Source organism: Vulpes lagopus, chromosome 1 (assembly GCF_018345385.1).
Source record: "Vulpes lagopus strain Blue_001 chromosome 1, ASM1834538v1, whole genome shotgun sequence".
In the NCBI taxonomy this organism is placed as follows: domain Eukaryota; kingdom Metazoa; phylum Chordata; class Mammalia; order Carnivora; family Canidae; genus Vulpes; species Vulpes lagopus.
The window spans coordinates 144,076,552-144,095,922 of NC_054824.1; the positions used below are offsets into that span (position 1 = coordinate 144,076,552).

The following is a 19,371-nucleotide window of genomic DNA, read 5'->3' on the forward strand; positions in this document are numbered from 1 at the left end:
AGTCTTGACGTTCTTTTTTACTTATGGGACGCCTGGGTGGCTCAGCGGTTAAGCCTCTGCCTTCTGCCCAGGGTGTGATCCTGGAGTCCCCAGATAGAGTCCCACACTGGGCTCCCTGCATGGAGCCTGCTTCTCCCTCTGCCTGTGTCTCTGCCTCTCTGTGTGTCTCTCATGAATAAATAAAATCTTTAGGGAGAAGCCAGCTCCAGTGTGAAAGTGGATATGCTTGCACAGTGATTTTTGTTTCTCAATGACAAAACCCTTTTAGGTCGTAGGCGGTTTGGAGTTTCAGGCTTCTTTTCAGATGGGTGGAGTAACCTGGAATCGGGAGGGTTGGTGGAGAGCCAACAGCGTCTCGCCGTGGTGGGGCTGGTAGGGTGTGTGTAGGGGTGAGGCGTGAGGCTTCTGGTTTTTGCTCTAGGTCTTATTTCTCCCCTCCCTCCCTCCCTCCCTCCCTTCCTTCCTTCCTAGATTTTATTTGTTCATGAGAGACACACACACACAGAGAAAGGCATAGACACAGGCAGAGGGAGAAGCAGGCTCCATGCAGAGAGCCCGACGCGGGACTCGCTGAGCCACCCAGGCTGCCCATCTTATCTTACTTCTTGAACGCACTTTCTGTACGTTGCCTCATGGTCTCATCTTTGTTGAACAGACAAGGAAAGACAGTTAACGAAGGATCAGAGTTCAGTGGTTTGCCTAAATTTGAGGACTTGGCCAAGTAGGACTTGATAAAGCTGGTCCTACTGGTATTTCACTAACAAGCCGCTGGGCTGCACCGGAAGCTAAAGATAATGAGACTGTGGTAAAGGCGACAGCTGGGCGATGGAGCATGCGTCCCACTTCCCGGCCTCCCAGTCCCGCTCGCACCGCCCGGGGCGTGGCCCTCCCATTGGCTGTCCGGTACAGGGCCCCATGCTCACACGAGGAGAGGCAGCCAATCAGTGCGGATCGTCTCCGCCCAGCCGGCCCGCGCTAGATCGCGTCGTCTTGTCCCTCCCGCTGCATGCCGGGAATTGTAGTCGGATGAGAACTTTCTGCCTGGAGGGACGGGAGATCCGGAACTACCGGACCCAGAGGGCCGCGCGCCGAGGGGAGCTGCTTTCAGGAGTTCCCCGCCAACACCGGACCTAGAGCCGACTTCCAGGAGCAGGTGAGAGAGGTAGCAGGTGAGCTGGGCTGGGCCGGAGCCGCGGTGGCAGTGCCGGGGCGGGGGGTGGGGGGTGGCGGTGTGTGGGCTCACAGGTGGGTCCGACCGACTGGCTCTCCGGCTGCGTGCACCTGCAGCGTCCTCGGCCGCCCGTGCCGTTCCGAGTCTGGCCGTGCGGACCCCGCGCCACCTGTGAGGCTCCGGACACTCAGTCCCCGCGCTCCGGACCTTGTGTCCCTGACCCCCGGGGTTCCGGTGCAGTTCTCCTCGTCTTGGAGGTATCTTCGAGCCTGCCAGCCCTTTCCCCGCCTATGAGGGAGACCTGGGTGCCAGATTGTCGCCGCACTCCCCACGTACCTTCCTGCCTCCCAGAGCCTCAGTTGACCCCTCCGTAAGGTAGGGTGCTTTCAGGCTCCTTCCAGGCCCTAGTCCTCGGATGCTCTCGTCTGCAGTCTTACAGCTGCGCTCCAGGACTTGAGGGGAGAAGCCAAGACAGTAGCAATTCCAGAGGCTCCCTGCAGGACTTGAAGTTAGGTGGCATTGAGTTATTTTAAGTGCGCACTTGTGTTAAGCGCGACCAGTGGACTTTCAGTCAGCCAGCCATGCTTTTTGTAACTTGGGTTTCCTTCTTTTTGGAAATGTCTGCATGCTCAGCTCAGAAGAGAGGAGGGGGCATTCCAGGGCCCAGAGGCAAAAGGGTGGTGGGGGTGACCTGGGGAGCTACCACCGTGCATTTGCCTTTGGTGCTTGCCCCTGCAGGGAGTGCTCGGTGCCCCCTCCCTATGTCACCCCCGTGATGCCCCTGTCCCGCTGGCTGAGATCTGTGGGGGTCTTCTTGCTGCCAGCCTCTTGCTGGGCGCCCCGGGAAAGGTGGCTGGGTCTCCACCCGCGGCCCTCCCTGGTGCAGGGGTTCCCAGTCCTGGGGGCCTGGCACAGTGCCCGCTGCTGGTGCCAAACGTGGACAGAGGAGCCTCGGTGAGTGCAGTCGGGGTGAAGGGCTTTGGGGAGGGGAACAGCTGCTCGGGTTTCTGACTTGGGCTTCCTCTCCTCAGAGCACTTTACTCCTCCCTCAGAATGAATGGAGACCAGAAATTGGACGCTTATGCCCAAGCAAGGCAGGATTTCATCCAGCACTTCCCCCAGATTGTCAAGATACTGACTGAGGATGGCATGGGCCACCCGGAGACAGGAGACGCCATTGCCCGGCTCAAGGAGGTGAAGGATTAGTGACTTCAGAGAGTAGATCTTTGGTTCATTCTGTATGTGTGTAGGATTCAGCTGTGGCTTTTGGGAGACCTTTGACACAGCGGACGGGGGTGGGGCAGGCTTTTACCTGAGTGACTCTGGATCTCTGGAGCAGGCAAGGCCTGGGCAGGTATACTTATTCAGCCCATCAATCCTGCCTCATGGTTCAGGTGGGCCATCTGGACTGCTTTATATGAAGTGGAGGCCCTTGGGGATGAAGGCCTAGGTCTTTGATTTTGTTGAGAAAGGGAATTACGTGTCCAAAAGTCATAAGGTGCTACTTTGTCAGAGACCTTGGGAGGAAGGCAGCCTGAGGTGCTTTAGGAGGACCTAGGGATCATCAGGAAGCTCTGCTCCAGGGGTTTGCTGGGTGGTACAGTCACTTCAGCTTCTGGCTTTTGGTTTCGGCCCAGGTCATGACCTCATGGGTCAGGAGATCAAGCCCCATGATGGCCTCTGCGCTCTGCCCTCAGCGGGAGTCTGCTTAAGACTTTGTCTCCTTCTCCCTTTGCCCCACTCCCAAAACAAATAAATAAATCTTTAAAAAAATAAAAAAAGAACGAAAGAAAAGAAACCTTTGTTCCAGGGCAGGAAATCTGGCCAGGATATTTGAATTGCCTGATTTTTTTCTTTCTTGGGGGATATCTAGTAATTCTTTTATAAATACTGTCTTGTTTGTCTGAGGAGAACCAAGGAAAGGGTTTGCCTACACTGGGGTAGCAGTTGAAGGTTTACCCAGTACATTAGAGCTGGTGGACAGCAGGGCAGCAGAAGGCAAAAGAAGTGCTGCCAGCAGGAGGAGATGGCACTGGAGGAGCCCTCTTCTGGCCAATTTCAAGGCCTTGTCTGTCTTTATTTATTTATTTTTTAAAAAGATTCATTCATTCATTCATTCATTCATTCATGAGAGACACGGAGAGAGAGAGAGGGGCAGAGACACAGGCAGAGGGAGAAGCAGGCAGCCCAATGTGGGACTCATCCCAGCACTCCAGGACCATGCCCTGGGCCGAAGGGAGGCGCTCAACCTTTGAGCCACCCAGGTATCCCAAGGGCCTTGTCTTTAATACTGTGAGAGAGGCTTTTCATTTGCAGATAGTTTGAACTGTGTTTAGGAGGAGGTGGCTGGGAAGTCTAGGAGAGGGGGATGGGGCTGAAACCTGGGAAGGAGAGACCTGGACGTACCAGCCATTCCCATGGCATGTACAGAGTTTTCCCTGGGTTCAAGCCCTGTTGTGGGCCTGGGAACAAATTTTAATGTGCAGAAGCCTTTAAATTTACCTAGGAATGGGGGTACCTGGCTGGCTCAGTCAGCAGAGCGTGTGTCTCTTGATCTCAGGGTCATGAGTTCAAGCCCACACTGGGTGTGGAACCTGCTTAAAGGAAAAGAAAAAAAATGTACTGGGGAAGACAACGAGGAGAGAGCCTGGAGATAGGGGCACTCTTCCAACAGCACTCCAGGACTTGGGGGAAGAAGCCAAGCAATTCCAGAGAGGCTCCTGCAGGAAGAGTGGGATTTGAGGAAGTTAGCATAATGTCAAGGTTAGAGGTGGGAGAGGGCAGATACCCTGCAGACCCTGATGCCCTGTCCCTCTTCCTTTGCCCTCAGGTCTTGGAGTACAATGCTGTTGGAGGCAAGTACCAGCGGGGTTTGACAGTGCTGATAGCATTTCAGGAGCTGGTGGAGCCCAGGAAGCAGGATGCTGCTAGTCTGCGGCGGGCCCTGACCGTGGGCTGGTGTGTGGAGCTGGTAAGGGAGATGGGGGAAAGGCAGGAGAAGCAGAGGTTTTTACCAGGGTCATGGGTCCTATGGGGAGGCGAGAGAGGAGCTTGAAACTGACTTCTCCATGTCTTTCTGCCAAGATTAGATAATGATTTACTCTAAGGGTTAACAAATGTGGGGAACTTCTTTGACAGGAGGTATGTACTTAATCTATAAACTAAGCTAGGTGTGGGCCAGGACCTTGGAGCTGGGTATGAAGGTGTCAGCTCTTTCCTCCGAGCAGATGGGAACCGTCAGAGTGACCTAGCTCTTCCAGAGAATTATTCTAAAGCAGAGATTGAAAACTTGCAGCCCACCGATAGTTTTTGAAAATTAAGTACCCTAAATTTAAGAAAGGAGAGATGTTATATAAAAACCCAGATTTCTAGGGGCATCTGGGTGGCTCAGTCAATGAAGTGTCTGCCTTTGGCTCAGGTCGAGTCCTGTGTCGGGCTCCCTGCTCAATGGGCAGTCTGCTTCTCCCTCTCTCTCTGTCGCTTCCCCTGCTTGTGTTCTCTTTCTCTTTCTCTGTCTGTCTCTCAAATAAATAAGTAAAATCTTAAAAAAAAAAAAAATAAAAAAAATAACGAAAAACCCCTCAGATTTCTTTTTTTTTTATTTTTTTTATTTTTATTTATTTATGATAGTCACAGAGAGAGAGAGAGGCAGAGACACAGGCAGAGGGAGAAGCAGGCTCCATGCACCGGGAGCCTGATGTGGGATTCGATCCCGGGTCTCCAGGATCGCGCCCTGAGCCAAAGGCAGGCGCTAAGCCGCTGCGCCACCCAGGGATCCCACCCCTCAGATTTCTAACATCACATGGAAAATTGCTAGATCTGCGTCTGGGATCCCACATAACAAGGGGCTGATGTTGAATCATAGCCACTTCACAGAGTCAGGGCACATGCGCTCTTGTGCGGTTCTGTCTCTCTGCTTTGTGCCAATCCCTGTGTGTCCTTGTCTTCTATACCCAGCTCATTTGCCCCTTAAAGGGTTATGGTTTCCTGGCCTAGCCCAGAAGCTTCCTTAGTGACAAGGAGACTGGATTCTAGAAGGGGAGGGTGGCAGAGCTCATAAGGGAAGACGCTCAGGACCTGGCCTGTGGAAAGGAACAACTGCCTCCAGGGAGAATGTTATGTGCTCAGGGGTCAGCCATGCTGCATTCTGCATAGGGCAGTGTGGGTGGAGCTGTCTGGCCTGTGGGTGTTGGGAATTCCAGTCTGGAGCTCATAAGTGAAAATGGGGGTGGAGAAGAGGTATTTGTCTCCAAGGAGGTAAAGGGACAGGCCCCTGGGTTACAGAGGAGCCAGGCAAGGCCAGAAGGCTAGAGCATCAGGGCAAAGCAGAGGAGCAGAGCTATGGGACCAGGGCAGGTCACCTGGTAGGATGAATGGCCCTGAGGTAACAGCTGCACTCTAGGTTCACCTGGGAGAGTCCCAGGTTTTTTTTTAAACATGGCTGTAATGCTGTCATTTCCCCTAAGATGCCTTTTGAGCTGTCCACCATTGTTTGTACTGGGGTGATATTTGTTACAATTTCTGGTTTTATCTTTCTCCTGCGTCAGGTCCTTCAACCTCTTGTCTATTTCAGCATTTACTGCTTAAGAATAAGGACATTTGCCTGTATAACTACAATGCCATTGTCACATCTGTCTTAGTTCATTTGAACTGGGCTTCTACAACAAAATACCTCACACTAGGTAGTTATAAAGAACAGAAATTTATTTCATAGAGTTCTGGAAGCTGGAAGTTGAAAATCGAGGCACCAGCATAGGGAGGGGGGGTTCTTTGGGCTCAGCGGCACCCTGCCACAGTGCCTTGTGGTATAAGGAGCCAGGCAGCTCTAGAGCCTCCCGTCAGGAGGGCTCCATCTCTGAGCGCTTCCAGAGGCCCCCCTCACCCCCTAATACCATCATCTTTGATCATCAGGATTTCAACATACGCATTTGCGGGGAACACATTCAGACCATGGCAACATCCCAAGATACTTAACCCTGATAAAGGAATATTATCTAATGTATATTCCATATTTAAATATTCTTTATTCTCCCCAGAGTGTCCATTCTAAGTTGGTTTTGTTTAAACATTTAGGGTCCAGGGATCCCTGGGTGGCGCAGTGGTTTAGCGCCTGCCTTTGGCCCAGGGCGCGATCCTGGAGACCCGGGATCAAATCCCACGTCGGGCTCCCGGTGCATGGAGCCTGCTTCTCCCTCTGCCTATGTCTCTGCCTCTCTCTCTCTCTGTGTGACTATCATTAAATAAATAAATAAATAAATAAATAAACAAACAAACAAACAAACATTTAGGGTCCAGTCAAGAGTAATGAACCGTGGGATCCCTGGGTGGCGCAGCGGTTTAGCGCCTGCCTTTGGCCCAGGGCGCGATCCTGGAGACCCAGGATCGAATCCCACGTCGGGCTCCCGGTGCGTGGAGCCTGCTTCTCCCTCTGCCTGTGTCTCTGCCTCTCTCTCTCTCTCTCTCTCTGTGACTATCATAAATAAATAAAAATTTAAAAAAAAAAAAAAAAAAAAAAAAAAAGAGTAATGAACCGTATTTGGTAGGTCTTCAGTCTTTAATCTTTAGAATAGCCCTTCCACCGTAACCAATAATTGGGATAGATTTCTCACTTACTTGATCTGGGGTGGGACTCTGGCACTGATATTATTGTTATTTTTTTTTTAAGTTCCCCTAATAAATATAAGGTACTTTTGGGTTAAGAACCATTGCTGTGGGGCAGACGAGATTGAGGGGAGCCACGGAATGAACGCCCTTTGGAGACTGTCTTGTTGAGTGGTGCTGGTTGAAACCAGGTGGGAGAGGCACTGGACCAGTGGCATTCGTGGAACCAGGTCACTCCCAGTAAACACTCTATAAATAAAACACATGCCTCCAGTGTGGAAAGCCCAGACCCTGCCCCAGGGTGTGGTCAGAGGTGAAGCTGCAGATGGGTGCCTCCTTCCCCAAGGATTCACTTGGAACAAGAGCAAGGGCTACCATCGTCCTTTCTACGCTCTGCATTCCAGAGCCAATGGGCAGTGTTATGTGTTTTAAGCAAGGGCAGACCTATTCGCGCACACCCAGAGATCAGAAAAGCTGTTTTTAAAGGCTCCGAATGTGTAGCCTGAATGCAAGACGAATCATGGGGTACATGACAGTGTTTCATGATTTATGAGACAAGTGTTTATGACACATGCGCTCTGGGACTAGCACTGTGCAAGGCTCTGGGAGTGCCAGTTGGGCAAACACACTGTCCTGGCCTCCAAGGATGGGACAGCCTGGTGGGAGCCAGCACATTCCTGGGACTTTTAGGTAGGCTAGCACTTAGAAGAGAAGCCCTTTGCTGATGTTGGCATGGTTAAATGTTTAAGACCTAAGGGTGACAGCTACTGAGTCAGACTGCAGTTCTGTCCTATTAGACCTGCACTGCTAAATGAGCCCCCCAAGGTGGGGCTTTGTCCTGGGCACTGGTGCATGTAAGCAGAGGGCCTGGAGGCGACATGGGAAGTTACACTGCATGAAGAAATCTTAACCTTTAGCATTCACTATAGTTTTTGGCAAAAGAAGAGTATGGGATGTGATGCTTCATCACCTCCCCAATACCAGGATCATTAGGGCTGCTTGTGTGGACATGTCTGAGACCTGCTGGAGTCTCTTACTCTGGAAACAAAAGTTTTGATCTCATGTTATATTGGGAAGTCTGAACCAATGAGGTCACATAATTTCCCATAGTGTTTGGCACAGGATAGAAATCCCGGGTCTCCCCATCCTCAACTTCCTTCCTAGCTCAGTGGTTATCAATAGCTGCAGCTCTGTTGCTGGTGGAGGGAGCATTAATAAGGATTCATGAGGGGCTTATTCCACTCTTCCTTCTTCTAGCTCCAGGCTTTCTTCCTGGTGTCAGATGACATCATGGACTCGTCCCTCACCCGACGGGGTCAGATCTGTTGGTATCAGAAGGTATAGTGTGTGAGAGAGGGTAGTGGTGGGCATGGGAACAGGCCACAGGGCAGTGGTGGCAGAGGGCATCCCGAGGGTTCAGAATGGCCAGAATGACTGCTTGTGTTCTCTGTGTTGTGTCCCTGACAGCCAGGCATAGGCTTGGATGCCATCAATGACGCTTTGCTTCTGGAAGCATGTATCTACCGCCTGCTGAAGGTCTACTGCCGGGAGCAGCCCTATTACCTGAACCTGATTGAGCTTTTCCTCCAGGTGTGTTGCAGGCCAGCCCAGGGCCAGAGCCCGTCCATGCCCGGTTTGGCCTCTGGGTTCAGGGCATGGGAGTCAGCTATAGTGGCCTGGAAAGGAACAAAGGTGTTGGGTGTCAGGCAGATTGGTGGCAGAAAGGACTTTTACTCCTCTTTGTGAGTGGAAGAAGGGGTGAGGAAGCCCTTTGTGCCTACAGGCCTTGGGATTTGGGGTCCTCTGCGTCTCTCTCTGCTCATAGTGTGGGTTTCCCAGCCCTGGATGAAGCCCAGCTGACACAGGCCTCCCTCCTCCTCCTCAGAGTTCCTACCAGACTGAGATTGGACAGACCCTGGACCTCATCACCGCCCCCCAGGGCAGCGTGGATCTCAGCAGGTTCACTGAGAAGAGGTGAGGGACAGGGGGATGGTGCCCACACGGTGAGGGGGGCCTGGTGCTGGGCCCTGCCTTCCTGAGGACTCTGCCTTCCCTCTCCTCAGGTACAAGTCTATTGTCAAGTATAAGACGGCCTTCTACTCATTCTACCTTCCCGTGGCCGCTGCCATGTATATGGTGAGTGTGCCCACTGCCCCTTGCTGCCCACGGACCGGGCTTTTGGACCATGGGCACCCAGCAGGCAGCTTTGGACAGGGAGCCCCCACTGAATGGCTGCGTGACCCTGAGCCAGTTGTCTCAGTGTCTCCTCACCAGTCCAATGACCGAGTTCCCACCTCAGGACTTCTGCAAAGATGAAGGGAGGCAGGGGATAGGAAGGAAAGTGGTTGGTACGATTCGGAAGAGCACCGACTGCTGCATCCATGTCTGGATAGGGTTGGGGGGGTTCACACTGAGAGGTAGACCAGGTCCAGACAGGCAGTTGGATTCCCTGGCCGCCTCAACCTCACTGCTCCACGTTCTGCTTTCATCCGGAAAGACACCAAGGAGGATGAGGGGCCATGGATTGGGGCCTGGCCGTCCGCAGGCCCCCCAGGGCTCATCTGTGTCTGTTGGCATGCACCAAGGGCTAGAGGTTGGGCCACTGAGACATCCTGGGACCAGGAAGCCAGGGTTGTCTGAAAGAAGAGGGCAGAGGATCTGGGGGGCTGCTTTGGGGCCCCTAGGAGATGCAGCAAGGAAAGTGGAGGCACCCCTGGCGTTTGATCTAGTGATCCTTTCTTCACTGTAGGCAGGCATCGATGGGGAGAAAGAGCATGCCAATGCTAAGAAGATCCTGCTGGAGATGGGGGAGTTCTTTCAGATTCAGGTAGGAGGGCACTGGTAGGGAGCAGGCCACTGCCAGCCTAGTGCCCTGCGTGGAGTGTCTTCATTGGTCCTCCTCTGCCCTCTGCCCAGGATGATTTCCTGGATCTCTTTGGGGACCCCAGTGTGACGGGCAAGATTGGCACAGACATTCAGGACAACAAGTGCAGCTGGCTGGTGGTTCAGTGTCTGCAGCAGGCATCTCCAGAGCAGCGCAAAGTCCTTCAGGTGCTTGGGAGGCCATGGATCCTGGAGCTCCCAGGAAAGGGGGCATATAAGGATTCTCAAAGGGGCTTGGCAGCATCAGCAGACTTTTTTTGTCATAACTTGGTGGGCGTGTGCACAGGCTTCAGGTATCTCTAGCGGGTAGAGGCCAGGAAAGCCGCCAGACATCCTCCAATGCACAGCTGAGCTTCCCCACAATTAGCCAGCCCCGGCCTCGGCCTCCGAGGCCTCGGCAGTGCTGATGTAGAGGAAACTGGCCTGAACTAGTGCAGCAGGAGAGGGAGGTTCAAAGACCCGGGAAATCGGAGGCTGGAATAGATGGAGGAGGGGCGTGCCAGATGCCCTGATAGCTGGAGAAGGCTAAGCCAGTTCCCCTGCCTCCAACCCCTTCCAGGAGAATTATGGGCAGAAGGAGGCGGAGAAGGTGGCCCGAGTGAAGGCGCTGTACGAGGAGCTGAACCTGCCGGCTGTTTTCACGCAGTATGAGGAAGACAGCTACAGCCGCCTCATGAGCCTCATTGAGCAGTGCGCCTCACCCCTGCCCCCAGCCATCTTTCTGGGGCTGGCGCACAACATCTACAAGAGGAAAAAGTGACCTAGAGACTGCGAGGGTGGGGCGGGGCGGCTCTCAATAAATTATCCAATCTTCTCGTGCGTCTTTGCCTGCTTGTAATGGTCTGGGGCACAGCTGTGTCCCCAGTAGGCAGGGTTTGGGGAGACTGGTGCCGGCCTGCGCCGCAGCTCTGTCGGGAGAAGTCAGGGTTAGGGGTGGCCGCGCGGAAGCCGGGACCAGGGTCTTGCCTTCAGGACCCCTGGGACCTAGAGCTTAAGACTAAAGCTGCGCGGAGCCTGGATGGGTGACACAGGCGAGACGTCAAGCGTTGGGGGCGGGGTCTGAGCCCCGCCCCGCCCCTGCGTGAAGGGGCGCGGCTGCGCAGCGCCGGCGGGTCGTCCTGGCGCCCCCCATCCAGTCCGTGCGGTCCGACTGGGACCTTGGGAGTGGTGGAGGAGCAGGGCTGCAGCGGTCGCTGGAGGACCCGGGTAAGGTGAGGGGGGACGCATCCGGGCACGCTGGGTGGGGCAGGAGGGGGGGCGCAGGAAAATTGCATAGAGGAGGAGTGAGGTGGCGCCTGGGGGACAGAGCCCAGCGCGGAGAGAATGGGTGAGCGCGGCGTCGGAGCAGAGATCTGCTGGCCCACCTGCTCCGCGGACCTGCGCGCCGCCAGCTGCCGGGTGCTCGCCCCCACGCTCGCCCCCACGCTCGCCCGCTACTCTCCTGCGTTAGCAAGCTGGCCGCGCCTCCCCCACGCGATTTCGGAGCATCTGGGCGGGGCCTCCAGCAGCCCCTTCCCCTGGGAGCGAAGGGCAGGCTGGGGAAGCGGGGGTGCGGTGCAGGGCCAGACTGCAGCAGAGACGATCCGAGGCTCTATCCTGGGCTCCATCCTTTTTCAAGCCCCCGCATCTCCACAGAGATCCAGAGCGCAGCCGCATTTCCTGACCCTCCCCGCCCCAGTCCCGGGGGGCTCCTTTCGGCTCCACCTGCAAATACTGCAGTGGAAACTACCGGTCAGTCGACGGACATTGGCGTCTTATTTAAATACTGTCCAAAGCAGCCGGTGCCTTTCATGACCGCTGCAGCTGCCCGTCACCGCCGCGCCCCGCGTCCTCTCTGGCTGGGTATCACTCTCCCTGTCTTCCAGGTCTGCCTCTGCGGTTGCCAGGTAGGCGGTGTGAGAGGCCCGAGCCTCCCGACTCTCCAGAGGCCACCTCATCGCTGCCGGCACAATGCTGTCCCCTCAGAGGGCTTTGCTCTGCAACCTCAACCACATCCACCTCCAGCATGTGTCCCTGGGCCTGCACTTGTCCCGCCGTCCTGAGCTACGGGAGGGGTCCTTGAGCACATCCCCTCCCCCTGGAGACACAGGGGGCAAGGAGAGCCGCGGCCCCTGCAGCGGGGCCCTGGTGGACGCCAATTCCAACAGCCCAGCTGTGCCCTGCCGATGCTGCCAGGAGCACGGTCCCAGCTTGGAGAATCGACAGGACCCAGCGCAGGAGGAGGAGGGGGCTGCCTCTCCCTCGGACCCGGGCTGCTCCTCCTCACTCAGCTCCTGCTCAGATCTTAGTCCAGATGAGTCCCCCATCTCGGTGTACTCGCAGGGCCTCCCAGGTGAGGATGTCCACCCTCAGCCCAGCATCATCCCCCTGGAGCAGGGCTCCCCGCTGGCCTCCGCAGGCCCTGGCGCCTGCTCTCCGGACAGCTTCTGTTGCTCGCCCGATTCCTGCTCCGGAGCGTCCTCCCCACGGAGCCCCGGTCTGGACTCCAACCGCAACACTCTGACCACCTGCCAGGAGCCCCCTTCCCCGGGGCTAGAGGAAGAGGACGAGGGAGGGGAGCAGGATCTCCTTGCCTCCGAGCTCCCGGAGCCCGACGCTGGGAAAACCGAACCCAGCTGGAAAATCAACCCCATTTGGAAAATTGACACGGAGCTCCCCGATGCCGGCTGGAAAGCCACGGGGATCATTGACTCTGGCTGCACCATCCACCGGAACAGCAGCTCTAGCTGGACAACAGAACCTGCAAAACTCGACTCCGGCTGCAAAAGCAACCCAGTTATCACCGAAGCCAGCCCAAAAACAGATGCGGGGTGGAGTGACGTCAGCGGGGAGCCGGCGTCGCACCGGACAATCACGTCCTTCCATGAGCTGGCCCAGAAGCGCAAGCGGGGCCCGGGGCTGCCCTCGGTGCCGCATGTCAAGAAGGACCGCAGCGACTGGCTCATCGTATTCTCGCCCGACAGCGAGCTGCCCCCCAGCGGCTCCCTGGGAGGCTCCCCGGCGCCGCCCCGGGAGGTCACCACCTTCAAGGAGCTCCGCTCCCGGAGCCGGGCCACGCCCCCGCCGGTGCCGCCCCGGGATCCCCCGGTCGGCTGGGCCTTGGTGCCGCCCCGGCCCCCGCCCCCGCCCGTCCCACCGCGGAGGAGGAAGAACCGGCCCGGGCTGCAGCCCATCACCGAGCGGCCGCCCGAGGAGGGCAGGGCGGGCAGCCCCGTGGCTGGCCAGGAGGCCCCCGCCGCCCGGGAGCCCGAGGAACCGGGCGCGCAGGCCAGCCGCGCGGGTAAGCCGCCGCAGGGAGCCGCGGGGTCGGAGGGCGGGTAGGTGAGGGGCTGCGGCCTCGCTCCCTACCCCCCGCCTCCGGCCCGCCCCGCGCCCCCCGTCTGGGCCACCCGCCCCCTTCCCGCCCCCCTCGCCCCGCCTCCCGCCCCGCCAACGGCGAGCGCTCCGGGAGGGGGACCTGGGGGGCCGCCGGGCTATGGCACTAACTCTCTGCTCCCTCTTTCTCCGCCCGCCCCGCCTGGCTGCCGCCTCGCTCCCCCCCCGCCCCTGCTGCAGCCGCCCCCCCCCCGCCGCGCCCGCCCTCCGCCCCCCGGTCCGCGGCCGCCCCGCGCCCCCTGCTGGAGGGCGCGGGCACGGCGGGGACTCCACTCCCAGCGCGTCCCGCCGGCCCTCCCCGCGCGGGGCTGCGGCTACTGGGCGCGCCGAGGCCTCCGCAGGAGCGGCTGCTGCCGGTCCGCCAGTCCCCGGTGGGCGCGCACTCGCCCCCGGCTCGGGGGGCCCTGCCCTGCCTGGCCAGCCCCGAGCTGGCCCTGCTGCTCTCCCCGCTCTTTCCCAGAAGCAGCACCTTCCCCGCCGCGGCCCCCCCGCCCCGCCAGGTGCCCGCCCCCCCGCTGCCACCACCGCCGCGCCCGCAGAAGGGCTCCCGCCGGACCAGGAGCCCGCCGCCTCCGCCCAGGCTACGTAAGACGGACCCGGGCTCGCCCGCGGGGTCCCCCGCCCCCCAAGCCCGTCCTCCGCCCCCAGGGTCCTCGGGTGAGGCGGCGCTGCCTCGCCCGCCCGCGGGGGGCACCTGGCCCCGCGCCTCGAGGCCCGGGCGAGGGGGGCGCGGGCCGGGGCCTGTGCGGTGCTGGGGTGTGGGGGGCACAGTCCCCCCTGCCTCGCTCGGGGGGTGAGGGGAAAGCAGGCGCCGGACCCCAGTGGGCCCACGCCCGCGCCTCCCAGCCTAACCCCCTCCCCTCCCCAGGTCGCCTTTCTCCGTGTCTCCTCCCACTCCCGTAGGTCGGTCTGTTTGTCTGTCCATTGGTCCTGGCCCCCCACGTGCTCCCCGGGCTGCCCTCCCCCCACCCCGGCCCATTGGGCGGGGCGCGCGGGGATGTCCGGGCGGAGGTTGGCGCGGGCCCCGGAGGGGGAGGGGCGGCGAGCTCGGGGCGCCCCACCCGGCCTAGGGCCCTGTCCCTGTCCCTGCTAGTTTCCGGCCCCGGGTGCTGCGGGCGACCTGGGCGCCAGCCCGGTGCCCTCGGGTCACCGTGGTAAGTGCCGCCTCCTTCCTTCGCGGTAGCCCAGAGTTCCTGGTCGTTTGCCGGTGTCCCCGGGGCCCAGCGACGGTGGATGGCAGAGGCCCAGAGCGGGACCGGCCAGCTGCAGGAGCAGAAGAAAGGTAGGACGCCCAGACCTCTGACCCCAGCCCTTGGGTTGGCTGCTGCTCTGTTAGGCCTCGGCGCCCTGTCGGCCTGTAGGAGCCTGGGTGTCCAGCCCTGGGGTGTTTGACACACAGATGTGCGCTCCCCACCCGCCCTTTGCAGGGCTCCTGATAGCTGTGAGCGCCTCCGTGGACAAGATCATCTCGCACTTTGGGGCGGCCCGGAACTTGGTTCAGAAGGTGAGCGAGGTGGTGGGGAGGCTGTGGGGGCCCCTGAACAGTAGGTGGGGTGGCCGCCGCAGGCACCTGGGACAAGCGGGTTGTGCCACCCCCAGGCCCAGTTGGGGGACAGCCGTCTGAGCCCAGATGTGGGGCATCTGGTGCTGACTACCCTCTGTCCGGCCCTGCACGCCCTCGTGGCGGACGGCCTGAAGCCGTTCCGGAAGGACCTCATCACGGGGCAGCGCAGGAGTAGCCCCTGGAGCGTGGTGGAGGCTTCTGTGAAGCCAGGTGAGGTCCCCTGAGGGGGGTGCTGGGGTGGGCAGGCCAGGCGAGGTAGGGGTAGGGGCTGGAGCTGGTGGGGTGGGGTGGGGCACAGGTAGGCAGGGGCAGGGCAAGGTAGGGCAGGGGCAGGGGCGGGTGGGGTCCTGGCTGATAGTGCGGTGTCCACAGGTGCCAGCAGCCGGGCGCTGGGGACTCTGTATGGCCAGGTCAGCCGTCTAGCTCCGTTGAGCAGCAGCCGCAGCCGCTTTCACGCCTTCATCTTGGGCCTCCTTAAGTGAGTGGCTGTGTTTCTGGTGTCCCTCCCATGGCTTGGGGGCCATCGGGGGTCACGGGTGGAGGGACGCAGCGTCCCCGAGGTGGCCTCCCCTCTCCGAAGCCCTATGCCAGCCTGAGCTCCTGTCCGTTCCCCTCCAGCACCAAGCAGCTGGAGCTGTGGTTCTCGAGCCTCCAGGAAGATGCAGGTCAGTCGCCAATGGGTAGGGCAGTTTGCCCACTAGGGGCAAAGAGGGGGGGACTGTCTCTTCTGTGGGTCCCCCTGGTGCCAGAGGGACCTTGATCCTCATTTCCAGTTTGGTGACTTAGACTTCTAGTGTATCCTGTTCCCCCCCTAGCAGGAAAGAGCCAGATCTTCCCCGAAACCTCCAGAGTCTTGCATGTTGGGCCTCTTCCTCCTTCCCAGGCCTGGGCAGTGTTTTTTCCAGCTCCTTACCCCAGGGCCCTCCTTTTGCTGTGGTTACCTCCCCTCCCCCCAGGAAGTCTCCCTCATCCTTGGGGACCTTGTTGGGAGGGTCCCAGGGAGCCCACTTCCCACATTGTGTCGTTGAGGGGCCAGGCCTCCTTCCTGCCATTCCGGGGTCACCACTAGGCCCATGGGCCTGGGGCTGAGCTGGGGGCTGACATCAGCCTGCTGTCCCCAGGCCTGCTGTCCCTCCTGTACCTGCCCACTGGCTTCTTCTCCTTGGCCCGGGCTGGCTGCCCTGCCCTGGCCACGGAGCTGCTGCTCCTGCTCCAGCCACTGTCTGTGCTCACCTTCCACCTGGACCTGCTGTTCGAGCACCACCACCACCTGCCCCTGGGCCCCCCACCCACCACTGCCACCCCAGGCTCACCTCCTGCCCTGCAGCAGACGGTGCACGCAGTGCTGCACTGGGGGGGGCGGCTGGCCCAGAGCCTTCGGGGGGCCCCTGGGGATACGCCTTCTGGCCCTTCGGCCCTTGAGAGCGCCCCAGCGCCGGGCAGCTGGTGGGAGCAGCTGACCCAGGCCTCCCGGGTCTATGCCTCTGGGGGCACCGAGGGCTTCTCCCTTTCCCGGTGGAGGGCCTGGCGTCCAGGGATGGCGGCTGGAGGCCCCCACGACAGGCCCCTGCCCGCGGAGGAGGCCACGGCCGGCCGAGGTCCGTGGCTGGGGAGGCTGTTTGGAGTGCCTGGGGGCCTGGCGGAAGGGGACGGAGGAACGCTGAAGTCCAGGTACTGCCACCACCGGTCTCCTGCTGGGCCTCTGATCCTTTCTCAGAACCCTGTTTGCCCCAGGGGGAACCTCGGGGGATCCTTGAGGCCTCTTCGTTGTGTGAGAACCCGCAGGGCAATCTCTGTGTTGCCTCTTGGCCTCAAAGCTGGAGATACTTACTGCCTGCCCTTTACCGAATCTCAGGGGGCTGCTTCCGGCTCCAGGGTTGTCCTTCCATAGCTCCTTTTGGTGTTTGGTGTTGCGGACCTTGGACCCAGGTGTCTCATCACCCTGAGGGCCCCTCAGTCTGCAGCTGTCACAACTCCCTCAGCAGTGACGCACTCCCAACCTCTTCCTATCTCCAAAGTCCTGGGTTCCAGCGTTTGTTTTCTGGAGGTTGGGTGACTTCTATGACCCCGTGTCCTTTCCTCCAGGAGACCATCCAGCTGGCTGCCCCCGACAGTGAGTGTGTTGGCTCTGGTGAAGCGGGGGGCACCTCCTGAGACCAACTCGTCTCCTGAGGAGCTTGAGGCCTCAGCTGCCAGCATGGTGGAGACCCACAGGTGTGGGGGTGCAGACCACAAGTGGGGGGTAGAGATCACAAGTGTGGGGGCATGCAGATCACAGGTGTGGGGGTGTAGACCACAGGTGTGGGAATTGCAGACCCACAGGTGGGAGAGATAAGCATGAAAGGTCTCAGACTGTGAGGTCAGTGGTTGGCTTGCGTTCCATCTCTGCTGTTGGCATGAGGCTCTGGTCTCTGGGCCTGTTTCTCTGTAGAAGGCAGATAAGTGCTCCTTTTGTTACATAAGAGCGTGAACTTAGTTTTACAAAGGCGTGTAGCACACGGTGTGTGCCTGGTTAGTGGTTGCCAGAACCGTCCGTGTCCCTGGGTGGGGACACGTCCTGTAGTGGGGGTGTTTAGCTTAGATGCCAGGGATGCTTGTGCTCTGGAGTCTGGCCTCCGTTGGGTGCTCTCAGGCCACTGAATTAGCTTTCTGGACTTTTTCTTCGTCCAACAGTATTTTTCCAGTACTTACTACGAGCCTGGCATTATGCTCCGCAGGGGCCAGGAAGGCCACCTCATTGGAGTCCATGCCCGCCTGGAGCTTTGGCCAGGGAAGGTTCCCAAGAGTGAGGCTTGGTGACAGCTACGTGTGGTGGCTGCTTTAGGAGAGAGGACTGAGGGCCTGTGGCCATGTATGGGTCAGGAAAGGCCCCGGGTGGTGGCTGTGCGGGAGGAACCAGGAGCAGAGGCAGAGAGGCCCTGGGGATGACGAGGAGGAGCTGGGCCTGTTTGTGTCTGGGGGGAGAATGGACATGGCAGCAGTGAAGGAGTGCTGGAGGCAGGGAACCTGGCTTCACCCTGTCACCCTGGGTGCCGGGGAGGGGTCTGAAGCCTGGAGATGAAGCAGCCATTGGTTTGGGAAGCCCTCTGGCTGCAGGCGGGGCAGGGAGAGGTGAGCAGGCCCAGATCAGTGGTCCTGAGAGAGGGTGGAGCCCTCAGAGGTCGGCAGGGAGTCCATGAGGAGGATGCATGGAGAGCAAGGTGATTGAAGTTGGGGGCGACACCCCTGAGGACCCTGGGGGAGGGCCTGGCTGGGAGGGTTCAGGTAAGTGCCTTGGTTTCCATCTGTTGGATAGGAGCCCCGGGGCGTGGGGGCGGGTCAGATAAGCGGCCCCAGATGGATCCCGTGAGTTCGAGTTCCCCGCTGCGACAGCTTCACCCCAGCCCACCCCTCTGGCTCCCCGAAGGGCCGTGCGCACGCTCTGCGACCACGTGGCGGCGACACCTGAGCAGCTGAGCTTCCAGCGCGGGGAGGTGCTGCGCGTCGTGGCCACCGTGAACGAGGACTGGCTTCGCTGTGGGCGGGATGGCGCCGAGGGGCTGGTGCCCGTGGGCTACACCTCTCTCATCCTCTAGACCCGTCACCGGTCTGGTCGGTGGCCGCCTCTCCCTCCTGCACCCTGGAACCCAGTGGCCTCAGAACCCCGCCCAGCTGCCTGGACACAGAATGATTCTTCCTCCCGAATCCGCATCCCTCTCCGCAAATGGAGAAATGACCTTCCCTCCCCGCTCGTGCCATCTGTAAGGTGAAATCTGCTCCTCTTCTGATATGAAAAGGAGTTTCCCTCTACCTCTCTCCCCACCTGCACAGGGAAGCATCCCCTCCCGCCCACACACTGGAACTTGAGCCCCTCTGCCTCCTCCTGCTGAGTGGACTGTGCCAGTGCCACGTGCGCCTCTTTCCCCAAGACTAGAAGGGCCTCGAGGGTCCTTCCCACCTCTGGTCACCCCCACCTGCGCACCACCCTCCTTGCCTGTATTTATTATGTTCTTATGCTGTGCCAGGTGCTAAAGTCCAGACCCCCCCCCACTGTGGGGGGCCCCTGGTGTTGGTCTGCCTACCCCTCATTGTCCCAATAAAGTGTGGGAGCTGAATGTGTATGTGTCACTGGGTTACGGAATGGGGGCTCTGGGGATGGAGGGGGGGCCCCCTTCCCAGCAGAGATCCCAGAAAGGCAGGGTTGCCTTGTTTTCCAAGGTGATAGGGGAGGACACTCAGTGGACAGGGGCTGTGGGGAGGCTGGGCCTGTACCTGTGTTCCTGAGACCCCTGGGCCAGGTGCTGGGAGGGCTCAGAAAGTTGTAGAAGTGACACTTTTTTTTTAAGATTTTATTTATTTATTCATGAGAGACACACAGAAAGAGAGAGGCAGAGACACAGAGAGAGGCAGAGACACAGAGAGAGGGAGAAGCAGGCTCCATGCAGGGAGCCTGATGTGGGACTCGATCCCAAGACCCCAGGATTATGCCCTGGGCCGAAGGCAGGCTCTAAACCACTGAGCCACCCAGGGTTCCCCGAAGTGACACTTTTTCATGTCACCAGTCCTCAGTGATGCAGTTTTTTTTGGAAAGCACCCTCATGGCATTTCGGGTCCTTCGTTAGTGGATGAGGCTGCGTCTGGAGAGGAGAACACATGGAACTCCCCGTGGGGCTTGGGAGGGAGGTCAGTAACTGCCCACAGGAGAGCCACCAGGAGGTGAGAAGTCAGGAGAGTCAGGGGACACAGGACCAGGAGGTGAACACAGGGAAAGGACACTGAACAAATTTTGTTCCACCTT

General features: G+C 59.2%; 2 protein-coding genes across 17 annotated transcripts; both read left to right on the plus strand.

Moving 5' to 3' along the window:
- The first annotated feature begins 1,011 nt into the window (after positions 1–1,011).
- Positions 1,012–10,474, plus strand: FDPS (farnesyl diphosphate synthase). Of its 11 annotated transcripts, none has more exons than XM_041726437.1 (12): positions 1,012–1,153; positions 1,288–1,546; positions 1,910–2,125; positions 2,203–2,365; positions 4,002–4,142; positions 8,030–8,110; positions 8,240–8,362; positions 8,658–8,746; positions 8,836–8,908; positions 9,522–9,599; positions 9,689–9,823; positions 10,215–10,474. In XM_041726437.1, exons 3-12 carry the CDS (start codon positions 1,947–1,949, stop codon positions 10,413–10,415), a joined length of 1,263 nt encoding a protein of 420 aa, XP_041582371.1. In that variant the 5' UTR covers positions 1,012–1,153; positions 1,288–1,546; positions 1,910–1,946; the 3' UTR covers positions 10,416–10,474. The 11 variants fall into 11 exon arrangements, with proteins under 11 accessions (XP_041582371.1, XP_041582421.1, XP_041582355.1 ...); XM_041726421.1 differs by having other exon boundaries at positions 1,044–1,169; XM_041726446.1 differs by having other exon boundaries at positions 1,044–1,169; positions 2,224–2,365.
- Positions 10,475–10,714: 240 nt separating this feature from the next.
- On the plus strand, positions 10,715–18,688 carry RUSC1 (RUN and SH3 domain containing 1). Of its 6 annotated transcripts, XM_041765629.1 has the most exons (12): positions 10,718–10,861; positions 11,291–11,386; positions 11,521–12,935; positions 13,211–13,615; positions 14,214–14,312; positions 14,458–14,534; positions 14,630–14,804; positions 14,967–15,072; positions 15,213–15,259; positions 15,716–16,265; positions 16,680–16,808; positions 18,001–18,688. In XM_041765629.1, exons 3-12 carry the CDS (start codon positions 11,606–11,608, stop codon positions 18,167–18,169), a joined length of 3,087 nt encoding a protein of 1,028 aa, XP_041621563.1. In that variant the 5' UTR covers positions 10,718–10,861; positions 11,291–11,386; positions 11,521–11,605; the 3' UTR covers positions 18,170–18,688. The 6 variants fall into 6 exon arrangements, with proteins under 6 accessions (XP_041621576.1, XP_041621563.1, XP_041621555.1 ...); XM_041765642.1 differs by having other exon boundaries at positions 10,715–10,861; positions 11,291–12,935; positions 17,890–18,143; XM_041765621.1 differs by having other exon boundaries at positions 11,291–12,935.
- Positions 18,689–19,371: the final 683 nt, after the last annotated feature.